This window comes from Mustela lutreola, chromosome 3 (genome assembly GCF_030435805.1).
Source record: "Mustela lutreola isolate mMusLut2 chromosome 3, mMusLut2.pri, whole genome shotgun sequence".
NCBI lineage: Eukaryota > Metazoa > Chordata > Mammalia > Carnivora > Mustelidae > Mustela > Mustela lutreola.
In genome coordinates, this window is record NC_081292.1 from 182,875,297 (window position 1) to 182,897,720 (window position 22,424).

General features: G+C 40.5%; 1 protein-coding gene across 5 annotated transcripts in view; it reads left to right on the top strand.

Annotated features, from left to right (window-relative positions):
• USP37 (ubiquitin specific peptidase 37) overlaps positions 1-21,894 on the top strand; it is an 86,650-nt gene extending 64,756 nt beyond the window's left edge. For 4 of the 5 annotated variants that reach the window (XM_059168049.1, XM_059168046.1, XM_059168048.1 and 1 more), the window contains 6 exons: positions 8,699-8,865; positions 11,594-11,654; positions 13,681-13,796; positions 15,868-15,937; positions 16,368-16,506; positions 17,216-21,894. In XM_059168049.1, the coding sequence (XP_059024032.1) occupies positions 8,699-8,865; positions 11,594-11,654; positions 13,681-13,796; positions 15,868-15,937; positions 16,368-16,506; positions 17,216-17,303 (641 nt within the window). In that variant the 3' untranslated portion in view covers positions 17,304-21,894. The remainder of the gene's footprint in view (positions 1-8,698; positions 8,866-11,593; positions 11,655-13,680; positions 13,797-15,867; positions 15,938-16,367; positions 16,507-17,215) is intronic. The other variant, XM_059168050.1, reaches the window with a different exon arrangement.
• The last annotated feature ends 530 nt before the right edge of the window (positions 21,895-22,424 follow it).

A 22,424-nucleotide genomic window follows, 5' to 3' on the forward strand; every position in this document is an offset into this window, starting at 1 on the left:
TAAACATTTTTCATATTTGCTTTCTCCCCTCACCGTGTGTCTATGTATGTAGTTGTACGGCAGTTAGCCAAAATTAGTATCTTAAGACATTTTAATATCTCTTGTAACTCTGGATTGTCTGGTTGTGACTAGGTTGTAACATCCAAGATGGCTCAGCCAGGCACCTTGGTGATGTTGGCTAGACAGGACCATAGGGTGGCTGGATACCCTCCCCATTCTTTCTTTCCCTCCCCCCTCTTCTCTTCATCTTTTCATCTCCATGTAATCTCAGGGCCCGTCCCTCTCCACATGATCTTTCCAGCAAGGTGGCCAGCTTCTTACATGATAGCTCAGGGCTTCCAGAGCACAAAAGGGGATGAAGCTGCCTGGCCTCCTTAATGTAACGTTTAGGCTGAGATTTAGCAGGGAATCAGTTCCACCACATTTTGTTCTTAAACCACTCACAGTGAAAATCTACCCAGATTCACTCTTGGGTGACTACACAAGAGTACAAATACCGACAACAATACTTTGTAGTTCATTGGAAGCCATCTTTGCAGACTACACACATGGACACATGCACTTTTCTTTTTTAAAGCAACTGTTTGAAATTGCAAGTATCATATTTCACCCTAAAACACTTCAACCTGAATCTCCAAATACATGGAAATTTTTCTATATAATAGCTACTGCCCCTAACAATACTAACAGTGTTTCCATATATAATTCTAGTACGAAGTCCATATGCATTTCCCCAATTGTCTCATTCGTGTGTGTGTGTACACCCAAAATTACCCACTGCATTTAGTTGTTAGGTCCCGTTAGTATTTAGTCAAGGCCAGTTTTTCTTTGAAAGACTCCCATTATGGATTGCCCTACTGTTCTTTAAGTATAAGTTGTTTTTTCCCCCATACCCTGATAATTCAGAGCCTAGAAGTGGGATAGGTTTTCTCCTTCTTGCCCTATGCCATCTCCAACCCTTTGGTCTACTTTTATCCTGCAAAAATCCCAGCTCCTTGAAGTACAAGACCTCAAACTTTGCCTCCTATTTTCTCTTTCTATAGCTGTCTTTTACCTTTCGTTCTCTCTTATCAACATTCTTAGGGCATTCAGCATCTTCATAAATGGTCCTTTCAACAGCCTGGTTTCTTAATTCCTGATCTTAATTCTAAATCTTTTTTCCTACCCCATCTTGATCACTGACAGAAGTCCTATCCTAAATTAGTCGTTCTCATAGTATATCCCTAGATCATCAGTATCATGTGGGAACTTGCTGGAAATGCATCTGTGGCCCCACCCCAGAATTACTGAATAAGAAACTCTGGATATAAGAGTCAGCGTTTGCGGGACGCCTGGGTGGCTCAGTTGGTTGGACGACTGCCTTCGGCTCAGGTCATGATCCCGGAGTCCCGGGATCGAGTCCCGCATCAGGCTCCCAGCTCCATGGGGAGTCTGCTTTGCTCTCTGACCTTCTCCTCGCTCATGCTCTCTCTGTCTCTCTCTCAAATAAATAAATAAAATCTTAAAAAAAAATAAAAAATAAAAAATAAAAACGTTTCAGGGCCAAGTTGTTTAAAAAAAAAAAAAAAAGAGTCAGCGTTTGGTGTTTTGGTTCCAAATGATTCTGATGCATGGTAGTTTGAGAACTGATCCCCTTGACTTTGTCTTCATTAGTAATTGTACTGCCTTTGAAATCTTGATTTCAGGGGCGCCTGGGTGGCTCAGTGGGTTAAAGCCTCTGCCTTCGGCTCGGGTCATGATCCAGGGTCCTGCGATCGAGCCCTGCATCAGGCTCTCTGCTCAGCGGGGAGCCTGCTTCTTCCCTCTCTCTCTGCCTGCCTCTCTGCCTGCTTGTGATCTCTCCCTATCAAGTAAATAAATATTAAAAAAAAAAAAAAAAAGAAAGAAAAGGAAAAAAAAAAGAAATCTTGATTTCATATATCCTTCTCTCCTTCCAGCTTACTGAGTGTTATGTTCTGTTTTCAGTGATAATTTGATCTCATTAAAATTTCCAGTCGGGGGCTGCCTGGGTGGCTCAGTCAGTTAAGTGTATGACTCTTGATCTTGGCTCAGGCTTGTGTATGACTCTTGATCTTGTTGATCTCAGGCTTGTGAGTTCAGGCCCCATGTTGGGCTCCATGCTGGCTGTGGAGCCTACTTTAAAAAAAAAAAAAATTTCTTTTTTGTTGTTGATCACCTCTTGTTGTCACTTTCCCATCCTATGGGCTGATCTTGGTACTCTCCTCTCCTTCCTTGTCACAGTCACCTGACACAGCCTAGCTCCCAGCTCAACTAGTTTTGTATGCCATACCTACTCCCAAGCAGCTGAAGATTACTGGAGAAAATCACAATTTCATGCTGAATAGACTTCCCTCTTATTCATGACTGCACTCTTAAGTGGGCACTAAATGTGACTAGTCAGTTCTGTCATACTTCTTTAGTAAATTTCTTTTCTCATTCTCTGTTATGTCTTCCTCAAATCTCCATTTCTCTTTCCACACACACTCTAGCTTTATAGCTAAGCTGTGTACTTTTCAAAGAAGAGAGATGTAGTCAGATGAAAACTCTGCCTTTACTTTTGTTTTGGAGTAACTATCCTGGCTCTTATATAAGGCCAGTCCCTCTGTTCATATTCAGAATTTCACCCACTGTACCATCTAAAGACCTTTACTCTTGAAATTTTACTCTCTCTTTCCTGCATCTGGTCTTCCCTCTCTTTTAAGTTATTCTTGTCTGGGGTACCTGGGTGGCTTAGTTGTTAAGTGTCTGTTTTAGGCTCAGGTCATGATCCCAGGGTTCTGGGATTGAGCCCTGCATGGAGCTCCCTGCTTGGTGGGAAGCCCACTTCACCCTCTCTCACTCCCCCTGCTTTGTTTCCTCTCTCACTGTCTCTTTCTCGCTCTCTAATAAATAAATAAATAATTCTTGTCCGCCTTAATTTAAAAAAAAAAAAAAAAAGGTTTTTTTTAATTTATTTGACACACACAGAGAGAGAGAGAGAGATCGAAGTCACAATTAGGCAGAGAATGCAGGCAGAGAGGGAGGGGAGAAGCAGGTTCCGGGCTGAGCAGAGAGCCTGATCCCGGACCCAGGCACCCTTTGTCTGCCTTAATTTTAAAGTGATTAAGACCCCATCTTTAGGGCGCCTGGGTGGCTCAGTGTGTTAAGCCGCTGCCTTCGGCTCAGGTCATGATCTCAGAGTCCTGGGATCTGGTCCCGCATCGGGCTCTCTGCTCAGCAGGAAGCCTGCTTCCCTCTCTCTCTCTCTGCCTGCCTCTCCATCTACTTGTGATTTCTCTCTGTCAAATAAATAAATAAAATCTTTAAAAAAAAAAAAAAAAAAAAAAAGCATCTTTAGGGGCACCTGGGTGGCTCAGTGGGTTAAAGTCTCTGCCTTCAGCTGAAGTCATGATCCCAAGGTCCTGGCATTTAGCCCCACATCGGGCTCTCTGCTCTGCAAGGAGCCCGCTTCCTACCCCCACCCCACCCCACCCCCCGCCTGCCTCTCTGCCTGCTTGTGATCTCTGTCAAATAAATAAATAAAATATTAAAAAAAAAAAAAAGCCATCTTTGGGGCGCCTGGGTGGCTCAGTGGGTTAAGCTGCTGCCTTCAGCTCGGGTCATGATCTCAGGGTCCTGGGATCGAGTCCCGCATCGGGCTCTCTGCTCAGCGGGGAGCCTGCTTCCCTCTCTCTCTCTCTGCCTGCCTCTCCGACTACTTGTGATTTCTCTCTGTCAAATAAATAAATAAAATCTTTTAAAAAAACAAAAAGCCATCTTTAAAAAACCCTCTTGTGTGGGGCGCCTGGGTGGCTCAGTGGGTTAAGCCTCTGCCTTCGGCTCAGGTCATGATCTCAGGGTCCTGGGATCGAGCCCCGCATCAGGCTCTCTGCTCAGCAGGGAGCCTGCTTCCTCCTCTCTCTCTCTCTCTGCCTGCCTCTCTGCCTACTTGTGATCTCTCTCTGTCAAATAAATAAATAAAATCTTTAAAAAAATAAAAAATAAAAAAAAAAATAAAAAACCCTCTTGTGACCTTCCATTCCCCTACTGCTACTGCCCCTATAAGCTTTTTTTCTCTGAGCTTCCATGATACCACACTTGGCAGGGGTTTTCTTCCTACTAAGCCAGCTACCCACTTCGGTTATCCGCCCCTCCCTGCCTCAGAACTCTCACTGTTGGAGTATTCCCAGGACAACCTTAGCTATCTTCTCTGCTGAAGCTTCTCCCTGAGTGATTTTGTGTTTTACCACAGCCTCACATAACTAAATTCGTACCTCTAATCCAGATCTCTCTCCTGAGCTTTAAATTTTTTTATTGAGATGCCTACTTGAAAATTAGTCCACTTGACTAATTCTCCACTCTCCAGCCAAATACGCCTTCCCTATGTCCCCAAATGGTACCATCATAAATCCATTTACTCAAGCCAAAAAACACATCTCCCTTAACTTTTTCTGTTTTACTTCACACCTTACATTCAGTCCATCTGGTCAGATGTACCTACAAAATAGGTCCTAAATCCACCCATTTATTATCTTCATAGCTACAATTCTAGTCTTCTGTCTCTCACCTGGGCCACTATAAATGATTCCTAACGCCTCTTCTGCCATTCTTGCCCTGCTACAGACCTTTTTTTTTTAAGATGTCATTTATTCCTTTAAGAGAGCATAGGCAAGGAGAGGGAGAAGCAGAGTCCCTGTTGAGGTAGGAGCCCTACGTAGGGCTTGATCCCAGGAACTGGAGATCATGACTTAAGCTGAAGGCAGATGTTTAACCATCTGAGCCACCCAGGTCCCTCCAGACCTTCTTTGATGAACAAAGCAGCCACAGTAATCTTTTTCAAGCATAAATCACACTATTGTTCTGCTTAAAGTTTATTTGACTTGCCACTACACTTCATCCAAGCTTCTTGGATGTGACATTATGACTGGCTGTGAATATGGCTATTCATTCTTTTCCATCCTTAACGATAATGCTCCTGATTGGTTAAGTTTCAGAACCATTGCAGTAGATCAGTGATTCTCATCCAAGGCCATTTTTGTCCCCCAGGGAACATTTAACAATGTCTGTCATTTTTGGTTCTCACTACTCGGGAAGAGGGTGGCTACTGGCATCTAGTAGATAGAGGCCAGGATGTTACCAAACATTCTGCAGTGCATACGACAGCCCCTCAAACAACATGACCTATGTCCACTCTCCCCCTCTTTCACTCTGCTTAGCCATAGTGGCTTTGTCTCTCTCTGTCCCTCAAAATATGCTAAGTTCTTTCTCATCTCAGAGCCTTTGTACTTAAACTCCTTGAGGACAAGGGCCATCTTCCTTTAATTATCATTATATCCTTACCTTCTACAACACTGCCCAATGCATAGTAAATATTTGGGGCCCAACAGATTGTCTTGTGAATCAACTCAGGAGGGGCAGGAAGACTGGCCAGGTAAGGTTTCGCTATCTCCAGACACTAGAAGGAAGAGTGTTTGCAAAGGCCCAGATGTGAGAAAGACTGGCAAATTAGTGCACAACAAAAAAAAATTCAGAATGATCTGCACAGTTGGAGCGTGGTGTTGAGGAAGAAAAGCAAAAGAAAGACATGTATGCTCTAGCTTTTATGTGGCCTGAAGACATGTTTAGAAGTTTGGACTTAATTTCAAAAGCATTAGGAAGTTATTGGATATTTTTAAGCAAATAAGTATTTGATAAAGATTTGTATTTGTAGGGGCGCCTGGGTGGCTCAGTGGATTAAAGCCTCTGCCTTCGGCTCAGGTCATGATCCCAGGGTTCTGGGATCGAGCCTCGCATCGGGCTCTCTGCTCAGCGGGGAGCCTGCTTCCTCCCCTCTCTCTGCCTGCCTCTCTGCCTACTTGTGATTTCTGTCTGTCAAATAAATAAAATCTTTAAAAAAAAAAAAAAAGTGTGCAGTGATCCCATTCACTGAAATAAAGACTGTAGGAAAGGAGGTTTCATTTGGGTTAGGGGAAGAGGCAGATAATCTGTATTCAGTGTAAGAATGTTGAGTTTTAACACATGGTTTCCCTTCTATCCAGTATTAAAGCTGTGTCATTATCTCATGGTTATATTTGTTCCCATAGATCTTAAGTAATGTTTGTATACATCTGATAATCTTGTCCTGAAGATAAATCTGTCTTGTTTATCTCAAAGTAAACTTCCTTGGGGTGCTGAGTGACTCAGTTGGTTAAGTGTCTGCCTTCACCTCAGGTCATGTTCCTGGAGTCCTGGGATGGAGCCCCGATCCCCGCATTGGGCTCCCTGCTCCGCGGGGAGTCTGCTTCTCCCTCTACCCCTCTCCCCTGCTTGTGTTCTCTCGTGTTCTCTCTCTCTCTCTCTCTCTCACACACACACACACACATAAATAAAGTCTTTTTTTTTTAATGGAAACATTCCTGATTGGTTCTCTGTCACATGGATAGTATAATTTAGGATTGTGTGGGGGCACATTGATAATTGGAATGCTGAGAATTATTAAGAAAAATTCTACCTCTGTCACCTTTTTTAAATTGCATATATTTTGGTAATAAAAGTAATATTTTTCTTGGCCCTAAAATAGCAGCCTTAACTCCCAGATCTTTCTTCCACTTGAAATGTTCAACATCAGCTAACTTTGAATGCCTCAGTTCCAGATTTCCAGAAACAATCTGATTGGTTGATTCAAATATCCATTCCTGGGGCAGTAAGCTAAGGCCAGAGGGACAGGCAGGGTCAAATAGACTTCAGAGCTGTCCCTTCCAGACTGTGGAAATGACTGTTGCTCTAAGAATGGAGGAACGAAGAAATTACTGACATCTTCTATATTATTTTTTTTAAATTGGGATCATATTGCTCTTACCCTTAATATATCCTGAGGGTTTTTCTCTTTTAATGAGTATTCAGAGTTGGTTTTAATGGTAAATATTCAGTCAGCAATTCAATATAATTTAAAAATGATGAACTACTTACTTAGAGTCTAAAATTAAGATGCTATAAATTTCAGGGATGCCTGGGAAGCTCTGTTAGTTAGGTGTCTGACTTCAGCTTAGGTCATGACCTCAGGACCATAGGTCCCCTGTTGGGCTCCTTGCCCATTGCGGAGCCTGCTTCTCCCTCTGCCTCTCCTGCAGTTCCCCCTGCTTGTGTGCACGCTCTCTCTGACAAATAAAATCTTTTTTAAAAAAAAGAGAGATGCTATAATCTTCAGACTTTATAGTCTGTGCTGTGGAAAAGTGTCCATCATTTAAGTAGTTAAAATGCAGTATTAGAGCAGGTAAAGCACATAAACTGATTTTATTTACTTACATACTTGTTTTTATTTTTAATTTTATTAATTTTTTTTCATAATTTATTTATTTTAGAGTACAAGTGAGGGAAGAGAGGGAGAGAGAATCCTAGGCAGGCTCCCCGCCCAGTGTTGAGCCCAATGTGGGGCTTAATCTCAAGACCCTGAGATCATGACCTGAGCCAAAATCAAGAGTCTAGTGTTTAACTGACTGAGCCATCCAGGCACCCCAAGCATATACTGATTTTAAAGCAGTCCATATAAAATGAATCTGTAAAGGTAATTCTTGTTGATAAATTAAGTTCTTTTTATGAGAATTTCCTTATTAAGATGAGAATTTTTGCTTCTGTGAAGTATTAGAGAAAGAGAAAGCCCATATCTATCCACTCTTATCTGTATTAAAATTATAAGGAAATGTTGCTCGTCTTACAGAACAAAATCTGTTTCACCAAAACAAAATCATGACTATACTGTTTATCCTAGCTAGCTGTGTTCTAGAGATTGAGAAGGAACAAGAAGAAATGAAAGATTAATTTTTTTCTTACCTCCTTGGAAGAATGTTTTAAACATATATACTGTGTCCTATATCTGTGCAGTACATAAGGTTTTTATTACATATTTCATGTAGCTTTTTTGCTTTAGAATACATACAAGGCTTATTTGATTATTAATGTGAAAATATGCATTCTTGGGGTGCCTGTGTGGCTCAGTGGGTTAAAGCCTCTGCCTTCGGCTCGGGTCGTGATCCCAGGGTCCTGGGATCGAGCCCCACGTCGGGCTCTCTGCTCAGCGGGGAGCCTGCTTCCCTTCCTCTCTCTGTCTGCCTCTCTGTCTACTTGTGATCTCTGTCTGTCAAATAAATAAATAAAATCTTTAAAATATATATATATGCACTCTTTTGACATACAGTTTAATGATGGAAAAAATCTCAGTATTAATGTAATCATTGTAGCCTAATAATTATTTCATTTACTCTAAACAATACTTTGTTCCTAGTACTTGGTTATATGACATTTATGACTGGCTGTGAATATGGCTATTCATTTTCTCCATCCTTAAACGATAATGCTTCTGATAGGTTAAATTTCAGAACCATTGCTGTAGATCAGTGATCCTCATCCAAGAACAGTTTTGTCCCCCAAGGAACATTTGACAGTGTCTGTCATTTTTGGTTCTCACTACTCGGGGACAGGGGTGCTACTGGCATCTCGTAGATAGAGGCCAGGATGTTGCCAAACATTCTGCCGTGCATGCAACAGCCCCCTCAAACAGAATGTCAGTAGTGCTGAGACTGAGAAACCATGAATCAGATGTAGTAAGATAAGTCATGTGTCTTAAGCAAGTTATGTATGAGGCTCAGGTAAATTACTCTCTGAACAGTAGATGTCACTGTAGTCCAGAGATTTCATTTTATTAGCCAGGCTTTCCCAGTGATGTCCTGTTCTGCTTCCTCAGATTCTGCCAGTTTTACTGAGATAACCAAAGACTGTGATGAGAATAAAGAAAACAAAACTCCAGAAGGATCTCAAGGAGAGGTCGATTGGCTCCAGCAGTATGATATGGAGCGTGAAAGGGAAGAGCAGGAGCTTCAGCAGGCACTGGCTCAGAGCCTTCAAGAGCAAGTAAGAGATGATTATACTGCTGTTTTCTCCGTACCTGTCTTCCCCAGTAATAACAACAGCTAATGTGTATTAAGCACTTACTGTGTCAAGCATTATTCCAGGTGATTTACATACAGTAAATCATTGATACATCAAAACAAACTTTGTTTGGAGCTTTGCCTTGGGTGTGAAATAGAAACAGGGATAGTTCATTTGGTTTTTGTGGGTTTTGTTTGAAAATCCAAATGCAATAAAATGTATTGTTGATGACCTCCCATTACTATAGTTCATTCCTGGCTAAAAGCAAGATGGGTTAATAGAGATCATTCCCCAGTCCAAGTTTGTTTTTGCAAGCTATAGAAACAGCCAGCGTACCACCATGCTTTTGTCACTAATATTTTAAGGCATTGAAGTGTTCTCAGCACTTTCTCACAATGTGAATCCTTTCCTGTGAATTATTTGAAAATGAAATTCTCAGGAATATTATCTGAAATTTCATATTTCAGCCATTGACTAACATTTATCTTTTCTTATACAGTAATCTATTTTTCATAAGATTTTATTTGTAAGTAGTTTCTACACCCAAAATGGGGCACTAACTCAAAACCCTGAGATCGAGTCGCACGTTCTACCGGAGCCACCTGTGCACCCCATATAATAACCTATTCTGAAACGTTTAGTTCTTCATGCTTATATTTGCCAGACCTGGTTGGTTGCAACCATTGCAGTTGCCTGAAGTATCTTATCTGACTGAAAGGTGATGTCTTCACGGTTGTCTAATCCAATGTAATGCAAGTCATGTTAATAGGAAAAGTTTACTAGAACTCCTTAGAATAAACACACATTTTTAATGTTTACAAATAACCAGGTCAAGAAATCGCTTTTGACTTAGGACCCCTGCCTGGCTTAGTTGGTGGAACATGTGACTCTTGATCTTGGAGATGTGAGTTTGAGCCCCTTGTTGGATGTAAAGATTACTTAAAAATAAAATCTTTTTTAAAAATCTAATTTGTCTAGAACAGTGGGGTTCAACCTTAACTACACATTAATATCATCTGGGAAGCTTTAAAAAATACTGATGCCTGGGTGGTTCTTCCCTTCAGGAATTCTGATAGAATTGATCCTAGGATGTGGTCTGGGCATCTAGATTTCCTTCCCTTTTTTTCTTTCTCCTCACTCCCCTGTCCCTCCCTTTCTTCCTTCCTTCTTGCTTCCTTTGTCTCTCCCTCTCTCCCCTCCCTCCTTATTGCTTCCCTCATTTTTTAAAACTTTCTGCAGTGATTCTAGTGTTCAGTCAAGGTTGAGAACTGCTGCTTTAAAATGATTTCAGAACCAGCTGTTCTGTATCCTTTTATTTACAAGAAGTACCTCCCTAGCCTCCTGGCCATCAAGTTGCATTCATGTCACCCATTTTATAAATAATGGATAGTGATCATTTGTTTTAGAAAATTTATTTTTAGTCTAAAAGACCAAGGTTGATTTCTTAACAATAGTTTCTTATAGTGGAGAAAAGAGAAAATTCAGCACCCCTCTTCTTCATATACAAAAGACGGGGATCCTATTTTTTTTGTCAGCTGACCCAGTTAAAACTATCTTATAAACCTATTTCCACAGCTGAGAAATATAAGATGAGGTTTCTTTAGTTGTGTACCTGCATCATTCTGTTAACAGCTGGAAGACTCTTTCACCACCTGGGTTTCCACATAGACTTGAGAGCTGGATAAGTTTAATCATTTCTTCTTAGAGAATATCTGTTTCTTTTTTGAATACAATGTTCTTACTCCCAGGACTTTAAGGCAGAATAGTTTATTCTGAGCTTATATACTTAAGTAACTTTAAAAACAAGTCTAGACTTGAGAAAAATATTCTGCTTAAATTACATTGTTTCTTCATTTGTGCATGAAGTTTGTAAATTACATTCTCTCTGCAGATAAGAGGGAAAATTTTTTTACAAGTCAACATTTCCGTATTTTCACAATTAGTCATCCATTTGAGACATTTTCAAAGGTACTTGTTTTCCTAAGACAACCTCAGATGTATTAGAGAAATAACAGCCCACAGACAATGAATTCATTTCGTTTTCACCATGTATCTAGTATGTATCTTGTGTGGGTTTTTTGTTTTTTGTTTTTGTTTTGTGCTGTTTTGCCTGTTAGGTTTTTTTTTAGCAAGAACAAAATAGAAGTTTTTGAATAATGTTCTTGTGGAAATACTGTTTGTCATACTGTCCCAGACTCGGGGCCAGTGTCATGCTGGAGCCCACTCGCCGTCAGCTCAGGCATACTCGCCACCTCCCAGCTGCGCGCTTAGCATCCCTTCCATAGCTTCAGACTGGCCATACGTAGTGGGAGTGTTTACACCATGAAAACTAGCAAAGGCTATAAATTAGAGGAAAGAAAACAGAGCCATTTGCCAAGTAGATCCTGCTGTGTGCTGGGTATTTCAGGCATGGAAGGAGAACGGGAATTACATCACAGCGTCTCAGTGAGTGGCTTTTGGTTAACAAGTCAAATGTCACTGACTAGAGAAGATGGCATGTAAGCCTTTTTAACCCCCAAGATTGTTTTAGAGGGCAGCATTGAAAAAAAGCAGAGAATTTCTCCACACCCCTCAAAAGGTCATATTCCAAACATTCATTAGGTTATGGAAAACATTATTAGAAAATACTTGCAGAACAGCTCGTTTTATACTCCTTAAACAAGTTTATTCAATACCTTTTAAAACCTTAGTTGTGTTCTTATCCCTTTAGGAAGCTTGGGAACAGAAAGAAGATGATGACCTGAAAAGAGCAACAGAGTTAAGTCTTCAAGGTGTGGAAATTATTTTAATTACATTATTTTAATGGTGAAATGTATCACACTCAGAAAAGCATGTGGAATATTATTTTTAATGATTTCATTTTTTTAAAGTGTTTGGGGGGTTATCATAGAAGCAATACCATCTCAAATATCCAGGATATTAAGTATAGTTCCTTTGTTTATTTGAAGTTTTCTTCTCCCTGAATAGATTGTTTCCTCCAGCTGCTCTGTCCTGTGTGGTTATTATGTTCTTTATATTTATTAGAGACTTTCCTCAGATACCTAGTAGTCCTTGGCTATAGGTTCATGATTAAGAAAAGTAGACTAAAAGGTTGGTTGGAAGCCCTGAGCACATGAATAGCTAGAGCTTGTCAACTCTGAGTTTTTACAAGGCAGAACTGTTTTGGGGATGATGTTACTGTTATTTAGGCCTTTCTCTTGGGCTGGTCGGATGCCTAAAGAAGAGTTTTCTAATCTCTTGCCTTTGCCTAAAAGTAAAAAATGTGGCTGCCAAAGTTTGGGAGCCAAAGAGAGCATTAGGGCTGGAGGTCACATTCATCTTGCTGTATGCAAACTGTGGCCGCCTCTGCTGTTTTCAGTATGTGCCTGACATCCCCTATCCAGAGACTGTTTCGTCCTCTCCAGAGGTTAAAATTCCAGACTTCTTTCATTGCTCAGCAGCATGAAGTGGGGAGAGAGGGGATCCTGGGAGTGTGTTTCTCAAATCCTTGTCATCAGATCCTTATTTTTGTCTCCTCCTCAGCCTCCAGTTTAAGGGTACCTGGTAACTTCGAAATTGTATGTCTTTTGAACAAGATGTAAATTGGATTGGTTCTCAGCTTTTCTGTTACTGGTTTAGGATTTGTCTTTGGCTTTCCTAAGTCTGCTAAGTCAGGCACCATCTGTTTTTTAACTTCCAGAATTCTGATGTTACAGTCTCTTTTTCTGTTCTTCCCATTCTTAGGTGTTCATATCTTATAAATAACTCTATGCTGTGATTTGAGTGGAATTAATTGTATTTTAACGCAAAGAGACCCTTAAGTACAAGTGATTCTGGGGTTTTTCTGTTTAAGATTTTATTTATTTATTAGGACATGAACAGGAGGAGGGGCAGAGGGACAAGCAGACTAGACTCCCCACTGAGCAAGAAGCCCAAAGTGGGGCTTGATGCCAGGACTGTGAGATCATGACCTGAGCTGAAGTCAGCCTCTTAACCAACTGAGCCACCCAGTGCACACCCAACCCTCCCACCCCCGTGATTCTTTATTTAAAGTCATTCATAAAGAAGGATTCTGCCAGTGGAAACACTTTATTTAGAAAAAAGCAGATCTTGAATTTAGTTGTTAGTGTAGTGTATTTTAGTGAAACTTAAAGATTAAATTTCCAGAGAGACCTGGGTGGCTCAGTCGGTTGAGTATCTCCCTTCCACTGGGGTTGTGATCCCAGGGTCCTAGGATTGAGCCGTACCTCAAGGGACCACTTCTCCCTCCCCCTGCTTGTACTCTCTCTCTCTCTCTCTCTACCCCCACCCAAAGAAATAAATAAAATCTTTTTTTAAAAGGTTAAATGTCCATTGTATTTGTTAAGTTTCAAAAGATGTAATATTGAAGAACATGAAAAGATACTGATTTTTTTCATGGTCACTTTTCTGTATCATTTGTATTTGCTGGGAGCACCTACGATATACACCAAGTACTTGAAATCTAACACACAGTTTATATAATGTGACATTTAGTGAAATTGGGTTATCTGTGAAATCATAATCCTTTTTTCAGTTGTATTCCTTTCTTGTTAGCATTATATCCCTTTCATATAAATTTCTTTAAAAGAAAAGGGACATTTCTGTTTTAGATACCTGTTACCTGAATTGTCACTTCCCAGATCAGGCTGGGTAAATTGAAACCCTAATAAAGTTTTAGGTTTCCTTAGGATGATCAAATAAGTAGCCCAAGCTGTTATTTTTGTTTTTTTTTTTTTCTTTCTAATCATATCATTTGTGTCTAGTCTAAGAACTTTCACAATACTTTGTATTCTGCAGAATTTAACAACTCTTTTCTGGATTCATTGGGTTCCGATGAGGACTCTGGCAATGAGGATGTTTTAGACATGGAGTACACAGAAGCCGAGGCGGAGGAACTAAAAAGAAATGCAGAGGTAGGCTGCTTAACTCCCTAAGGAGGATTGTTCAGGCTGCGGCATTACTTCTCCTGCTGTTTTTCTTCCAAAACACTGGCCCCACTGCCAGTGTCCGCTGTGGCAGTCATCAGATGCTCTTCACTTTCTCTTGTCCTTTGCTCATTTCTTCCTTTCATTTTTTTACACTTTAGATTTTATTTACTTATTTATTTATTTAAGAGAGAGAAAGAGCCTGTGGGTGAGGGGAGGGGCAAAGGGAGAGGGAAAGAGAATCCCCGGCAGGTTCCTTGCTGTACCCAGAGCCCAATGCAAGGCTTGATCCTGGGACCCTGAGACCATGACCTGAGCCAAAATCAAGAATTGGACACTTAACCTGCTAAGCCAGCCAGGCGCCCTGCTCCTCATTTCTTATACACAAGATTCAAAATAAAATGAAACAAAACTAGAAAGATATCCCGACTCTCTCTTGTGTTAGGTAGTAACTGAGTAACATGGCTCTCGATGTCATTCATATATATATATGTATATATATATATGTATATGTGTATATATATATATATATATATATACACATATACATATATATATACACATATACATATATACATATATATATACATATACATATATATATATATATATATGTATATATATATATGAATTCACCCATAGTTCTGCCAGAACTGTATTCTTTTTAAAGTGAAATAACAGAACTAGTTGTTGTTACTTAGTAAAAACTACTGGATTAAGGACATTAAACTAGAATACATTATAAACTTTTTTGCCCTTCTTTTTTCCGAAAAATTGCCTTTTTACTTACAGGGACGCCTGGGTGGCTCAGTCGTTAAGCATCTGCCTTTGGTTCAGGTCATGATCCCAGGGTCCTGGGATCAAGCCCCACATCAAGCCCCACATGGGGCTCCCTGCTCAGCGGGAAGCCCGCTTCTCCCTCTGCCACTCCCCCAGTTGTGTTCCCTCTCTCGCTGTCTCTCTCGCTGTCAAATAAATAAATATTTAAAAAAATAAAAAATAAAATGTAAGCACAGTTTTATTCTGCTTAGATGTAAAAGATTACTTATAAGAATTTTATTTTTAATGGCTGTATAATCTGTATTGCCTCAAATCAACATACTGTTTATTTCATTTAATTTTTAACCACAAATATTTAAGTTTCTGTTGTTCTGCTGTAATAAAGAGTACATTGGGAGGTGTCTGGCTGGCTCAGTCAGTAAAGTGTGCAACTTTTGATCTCAGGGTTGTAGGTTCAAGACCCATGTTAAATGTAGAGATTACTTTAAAAGAAAAATCTTTAAAAATACATTGAGGAACTGTGGATAATTGTAATATTTTCTGTATTTAGGATTTTCTTCTTTGAGTAAACTCCCAAGAGTAAATTACTGCTTCAAAGTTGAGAAACATTTTAATGGTTTCTGGTTTACATATACCTATATTCCTTCCCCAAATTTGTACCTTATAGTGCTACCTGTAGTGCATGAATGTCACTTTCCAGGTTTTTACAATTTTTCTACTAGCAGTATTTTAATAGCATTTTAAAAAATATTTACAATGTACAAGTTTATCTGTAATCCCTGCAGCACCACTACAGCTCTTTTCGTTTTGTTCATTGTGTTTTCCAGTACTTAATCATTAACATACCTGCTCTTCTAGAGCTCTGGTTACCGTGTGCATTCATGTGGGTTTGAAAAACAAGTGAACACGTCGCTGACCCACTAAATAATACTGCATTGTGTTGGTATCCCACTGACCACTCCACTGCTATTGGGCCCGTGGTTAGTTCCAACTTTTCATTATTAGAGATAATGCTACAGTGAATGCTTTTATACATGTACTCTTTTCTCAATTCTCCTTTGGAATTCTCCTTTGGAATTTCCTAGGATGAATTCTTAGTTGGAAGTAGAATTCTTGGGTCAAAAGGTTTGAAAAATACAAGCACTGGGGTTTTTTTTATTGAGTTTGACTACACACACACTGAAACTCGGCCATGTTCGCTTTGATAATAAATTTAAATTTAGTGTTTTGCTTTTATTCAAATGAAGAGTTAAAGGTCTTGCCCACTTGTGTTTTCCAGACAGGAAATCTTCCTCATTCTTACCGCCTCATTAGTGTCGTCAGTCACATTGGTAGCACCTCTTCTTCAGGTAGGTGGACATTATGATTTCAGCATTTTACAAATGAGGTAGCCAGCGTTTCCTCCCTGTTAGTTTGCTCTGTGCCTGTCTCCGTGAGCTAGAAGTTGAATGCATCAAGAAAAAGTTTTAAATCTTTCCTTTGATCACACTCCATGTGAATTGTGTTGAAGGTGCAACTTTCTTCTTTATTTATAAATGACCCAAATTCCCCTTTCTGTTTGTATGTAAATATATATATGCAGACATATATTTATCCAAAAAGTTGTGCTGGTGTAGTATATTTCTCCCTTAAATTCCTGTGCATTTTTCTGAATGATTCTTAGAAATGTTGTCGGGGATAGGGTAGATGGGTGGCTGTTTCTCTCTCCAAAACTTCCTATACCTGAGAAAAATGCAGTGTGTTTTAAAAACCACAATTTTAAGATTTTATTTATTTTAGGTCACTACATTAGTGATGTGTACGACATTAAGAAGCAGGCGTGGTTTACTTACAATGATCTCGAGGTGTCTAAAATCCAAGAGGCTTCTGTGCAGAGCGATCGGGACCGGAGTGGTTATATCTTCTTTTATATGCACAAGTAAGACACTGCCAGGTCTGGAGCTGTGGGCTAAACATCTCCCAAACTCTTCTTTTTCCTTTTTTCCTCCCCCCTCCCCCCCAAAAGGACAAATCAGTTATTAGTTGACAATTTTTTACTTTTGTTATCTTTGCTTAGGGCTTGTATGTTGATGTCTCTTTTTAAAGATTTTGTTTATTGATTTGAGAGAGAGATCACAAGTAGGCAGAGAGAGGGGGAAGCAGGTTCCCTGCCAAGCAGAGAGCCCCATGTGGGGCTCGATCCCAGGACCCTTGAGATCATGACCCGAGCTGAAGGCAGAGGCTTAACCCACTGAGCCATCCAGGCACCCCATGTGTTGATGTCTTAACTCCATGTTGATTACTTATCTCACAGTAGTGTTGAAGTGTGGAACTTGAGACTGTTCTGTAATAAAGCTGTCCTCTCGTAAACCTTTCTGGTCTTCCAGTTACAGCAGCTAGAAGATCTGAGTTCCATGGATGGCTGGGAACTACAGAGCGTTGTTACCAGGGGTAGCCAGTGCCGTTGTGCCCCCAGTGTTCTCAAAAACTCTGCACTTGGGGTTAAGATAGTGATCAAATGAATGAGCTGCTTATTTAATAAAATTTAGGCACCAAGTGGGATTGTGCAGGCTTTATCATCATCTTCTGTCTGTCCTTCGGTTTTGCTCACTGAATATCCTGTTTTGTTTCTTGTTTGTTTTTTTAAGGGAGATCTTTGATGAGCTGCTGGAAACGGAAAAGAATTCTCAGGCACTTAGCATGGAAGTGGGGAAGACCACTCGTCAGGCCTTGTGAGGAACAGACTTCTGGGTTGGCAGTGTGCACTGCGTATTCCTTCTCACTGCTGCCCACCTCACCTCACCTCTGCAGGAGGAGAATTCAGAATTCTACTTGATGCGGGAGCAACAAACAGCTCAGGGCCAAACCAAAAGACGAAAATTGCAATTATGTGGAACGCTCCATGCTAATTGTTTTATGGAAACTTTGGTCTCACATCTGTAGCTGATAACCTCTCTTTCTCCTATAAGAGTGGCACTTCCTTTTGTCTTAGGAATACATGTTGTAAATATGTATATATATTTATGTACATACGTATGCACACACATAAATGTGGAATGAATGGAGCCTTAAAGAGTTGGGATGAGCCACCGCAGTATGCCTGCTCAGAATGAATAGCACAGCAGTTTGGAGAAGAAATGAAGGTGTCAGAGTCCATTCACCTGAGAGAGGTGGAAAGATGTACATATCAGTTGGCATTTAGCTTTTCTGTTCCTTGAGTAGTTTCACTCAAGTCTATAATCTTTCATGTGTGTTTCTTATTAGTAAAGTTCACTGGAAAGCCAGCTCTCCATGTTACACTAATGACAGTTTGTCCTCCTTGCAAAGGAGAGGCATTTCTGCCACCTGACGTGAGGAGCTTTTTTGTATAAAATTACTTCATGGATTTGTAACGCTTTTGCTGTTTACATGCAGTCCCAAGAAATGGGTTGTTGGTGCTCTGGAATGGGTTATGGTCCCGTTTGGTATTCATTGTACACTTTGTATTTTCTTTAAAAGATATCTTTCACACAGTATATTCATTGTATGTCATCTATATTATTATGGTAGTGAAGATAGAATCTTTTCCTTTTCTTCTGTGTCATTCTTCCATGGAGCAAGCATTGCCCTAAAAGATCGCAACCAAAATTTTAAGAGGTAAGAAAATAATATCCCAGTTGGGATTCCCCAGCAAGGACACTTGGGGAAGAATGTTGGCATCTGTCTCTCATACATGGAGATGTCAGGCTGAGGATTCTTGTGTGAAAACTAAACACTCGGGACCACGCAAAGCCCTACTGCAAGTGGGAAATTAAGTATGTGAGTTTAGGATGAAGCTTGAGCATTTAATCATTTGCTGTCTGTCTTTCCCCTTAAAAACAGGATGAGAACAAGAACGAGATTGGTTTCAGTAATCCCAAGAACCAAAAGATAACAAAGGTGTATAATATATTTTATCTTTTTAGGTGCTCCGAGTTGAGGCTAAGCAGTGCTGCAGCAGTCTGTGCCACAGTAGTCAACTCAGCTGGCATGACCAGCGTGGATACTGGGGCGCCGGGGAAGCCACAAAAAGAATGAGTTCAAGGGGTGAATTCTGTCCACAGAATAACTTTGTAAGCCCGGGAATCATTAGGTTTGCACAGTTAAGTGTAGCAAAATGAAACCTTCAGTATTTTCTTTCATTTTTTACTTTTTTTTTTAACAACGAGGAGGGAATTCTTGGTTCAGTTCTGAGGTAGGGACAAAAACCACCTCAGCTTTTCAAGGGGAAGAAACATGTTAAAGTCCATCATCACAGAAGGTGCAACGTCTTTTCTAGAAGAACACCTTAAGAGAGCTCTAGACCCCACACTTGGACATGTTCTGACATAGTAACTTGTTCTAAAATTCTTGGTTTTTAAATTGTAAATGGTCCCCAGCACATTGCTTAACTACAGATGAATGTTCTGCCTCCCACCGTGTACCTACACACTACCACAGTGAATGTAGTGAAAGGGTGTGCTGGCCGGCTGCACGTGATCAGAATAGAGCAGAGGAAAATACTTGGTTTAAAAACAATAGCTTTTGCTCGAAAATAACTGTTTTTTTCCCAGATGAGTGATGTGGTGATCAAATTCAATAGCTAGTTAGGACTTTTCTCCTGCGTGTTTGCATTTGAGAGCTTTGAAAGGTGCTGTTAGAAATGACTGGAAACATTTTGAAGTGGGGATGTGTTAGGGCATTAAGAAAAAAATAGAAATGATGCCATAAGCTCCATGCCCATGAAGTGCCCTCATTTGACTTGCTTTTTGTAGCCTCTGTGTGTGTGTGTGTGCGTGTGGTTTAGAAGTACTCATGGCTCAGAAACCTGGTTGGATTTCATCTTCATTTCTTGGGCTGGACTTGCTAGTTGAAAATAGGTTTCTGAGGTAGATGAATTATCTTAACTGCTAATATGCTTGCGAATTTGGGGCTTGACTTTTTCTTGGTAGCCATGCATTGTTGTCCGTGTGTCAGGGTCCCTCCCTCCCTGTGCTCCTTTATCCCAGACCCTTTCACTTCGCTTTAGTTCTCATTTGGGTTCATGACTACAGGTGGACATTTCAGCTGGACCGCATTAAAAGGGTTTATTGTTTTTTTGAGCTGGTTGTATATATTTAAAAATTGTAAGTAGATAATATATTATTTTTTTGCACAGTATGATCAGTTTGCTCAGAATCGGGGAAATGGGGCATTTGATTGTGTTGGCGCCGGGAAGGGACAAGTCAGAGAGGGACAGAGTGCTTCAGTCCCAGGCAGCCTACCCAGTCACCTTTCTACTGAAAATACCAAAAATGGTTATATTACTTTAATTGACGTTGAACTGGAACTTGACAGCACTTCCTTCTGCAGACAACTGATCTTAATTGAAATTTTTTGGAAGGGAAAACTAAGCTAAAGTTAAACTTACTGATTCTTATCACCTAGTATTATGGAGAATTGGAAGCTGCATGTGGCCAGGTGGCTGCCGTCCCTAATTAGTAGCCATGACTGTAATTTAGGCCCGTGAGAAGACAGACTCTGTTTTGCAGGGAATGTATTCACAGGTGTGTGCACAGTCCTGCGCTTTGTCTCAGCAGGATAGAATAAGAAGCAACAAGTCCATGAATTGTTCTTCTATTTATATTTTGATTCCAAAAGCTATTTGTTTACTTGCCATGGGCTGTTAATGTCAGGCCTCACTTAATGGCTCAGTAACATGTAATAAATGTAAATGTGTTTACATTTTTAGAATTATACAGTGATACTTACAGAACAGCTGATTAACTCTGGGAGGCAAATACTAGACTACATTTCTTTACTTCTCTTCTTGTTCAAGTGTAGAATTCTTCCAAAAGAGAAACTTTAAGAATTAAAACCTCAGCAAGTGAATTCATGAATTTACTTACTCTTCCATAGTGCAGGTACCGTTATGTAACTCTAAAAACATAGCTCTGCACATGTACAGCTACAGACACAGTCATATGATGAAAATTATTTGGAAACACCTGAGAGATTTTTGGCAGCATCTATATAGTTGAGTGTTGAGCAAGCTTGGGGGTGAGGTTTGGAAACATACAGAAAGAAATTTGTAAACTCATTCCTGATCTGAGAAGACTTTATATTATAACAAACAAAAATATTACTCTTCTTTATCCTCTGAAATGACTGTAGTGGATGCTCTTAGTCATCCAGACTTCCTTTTTTTTTTTTTTCTCTTTGCTTTAATTGGCAGCCCACACCCCCATAGGTGGAGTTTTAAATCAGGGAAACAGAGCTAGATCTCCCAAGTACATTTGGATCTTGTATATATCTGGAGATTTTTAGAAAAAACAACCCGGTACCACGGGCAAGTCCCGTTGAGTAGCCCCCATGAAACAGGCATGTCCTTTTCCTTCTCCCCATCTTGCTTTGCCACTGAGAAATGCTCTCTTAAGTAGTACAAAAGCTAATGGGTTTCTGCCATCTGATGTCTTTTGAATGCAGTTACTTCAAAATCCTAATTTTGTCTCTGTTGGTATGTCTTATTAACATCTGGAAAACATACAGATTTTATTGGAAAACTCTAGTTTGGTAGGCCTTGAGAGTTTTGTGACCATTCTTTTGCTGTTGACACTGCACACTCACTGACTCCTTTACGGCATGCTTGATTACTGGACTTCCGGCCGTCTCTTCCGTTGTAGCATATTTATACACAGTAAGTTTTTCTTTCCATGTGTGCTATATGTCTGAGGTTTTTGAAGTTTTTAATAAAAAGTGTGCCAGTATAAGTATAAAGCAGTTGATTTTAGTAACATTGAACTTTCCTTAAAGTACATTAAGAGGTTCAAAGTATAGGCATGTTCACTGGTGAAACAGTAGAGGGGATGCAGGTCTGGATCAAGACCCAGGTTCAGAAGGTCAGATGCCAAAACAAGAGCGATCCACTGACCTGGCCGGTTTCAAGAACAGAGGCCATGCAGGGAGTGAGACTGCGCAGCTCCTGTCCCCAGGTTTCCCTCCCTCTCGGACCTTGTCCTTCCATCCCAGTTCCTCTGGCCTGTTGTCAGTGTTGTTTACTTACGCTACAGAGAGGAAAACAGAAGGAAGGGTCCTACACTTTGCCTAATTGAGCCACTACCAGATTTGTTGGCAGCTTTGGCCACATTATTTGTGAGGTGATTTTCTTTCTTTGTGTTCAGAGTGACTTGATTCTGATTCTTTATGTTGTTCGTATGGAGCGGCACTTTATCTGTGTTTTAGCAGAACTGTTCCTCTGTATCCTTTACGGTTTTTCCTTGTTTTTGTTTTCCTTTTTAAATTATGCATAGAGTTTTCTGTGTGTGTGAAATTAAAGCCTTTATTAACCTTGCGTTGGTTTGACTGTTATTTCTGGAAAGGACTTATCCTTGCAGACACTGAACCACCGTGTGTTGAGGTTGTGCAATCACTTTCTGCTGGCTTTCTGACTCGGACTTCCATGCGGCACCATTCCACCTTCAGGGAAAGGGAGGGGCAAACCGACAAATGGCCCTTCGGGGAGCGTGGCAGAGGTTCTGGATCATGGCTTGTAAACTCGGCATCGGCCTTAGCTAAGCTCTTTGCCATATTAGTACCAGACCGGGGGTGAACTGACCTCCATTCTGGACCCAGTGGGTGTGCTGCTCTCGCTGGGGACCGGTTAGTGTTGTGAAACTTCCAAACAGGGCCCTTTCCCAGGCCATTCAGCTCTTGCAAAGGAGTGCCCTTTAACTTCTCGGCTAAGTCAGTGAGGAGAGTAGGTGAGAAAGAAAAGCCCTTACTTGGGGAAAGATGTGCAACCACAAAATGCTTCCTTCCACTCTCATGGCTAAACATCAGTTACAGGAGGGAAACCTAGGGAGGATTCCTCAGAATTAGGAT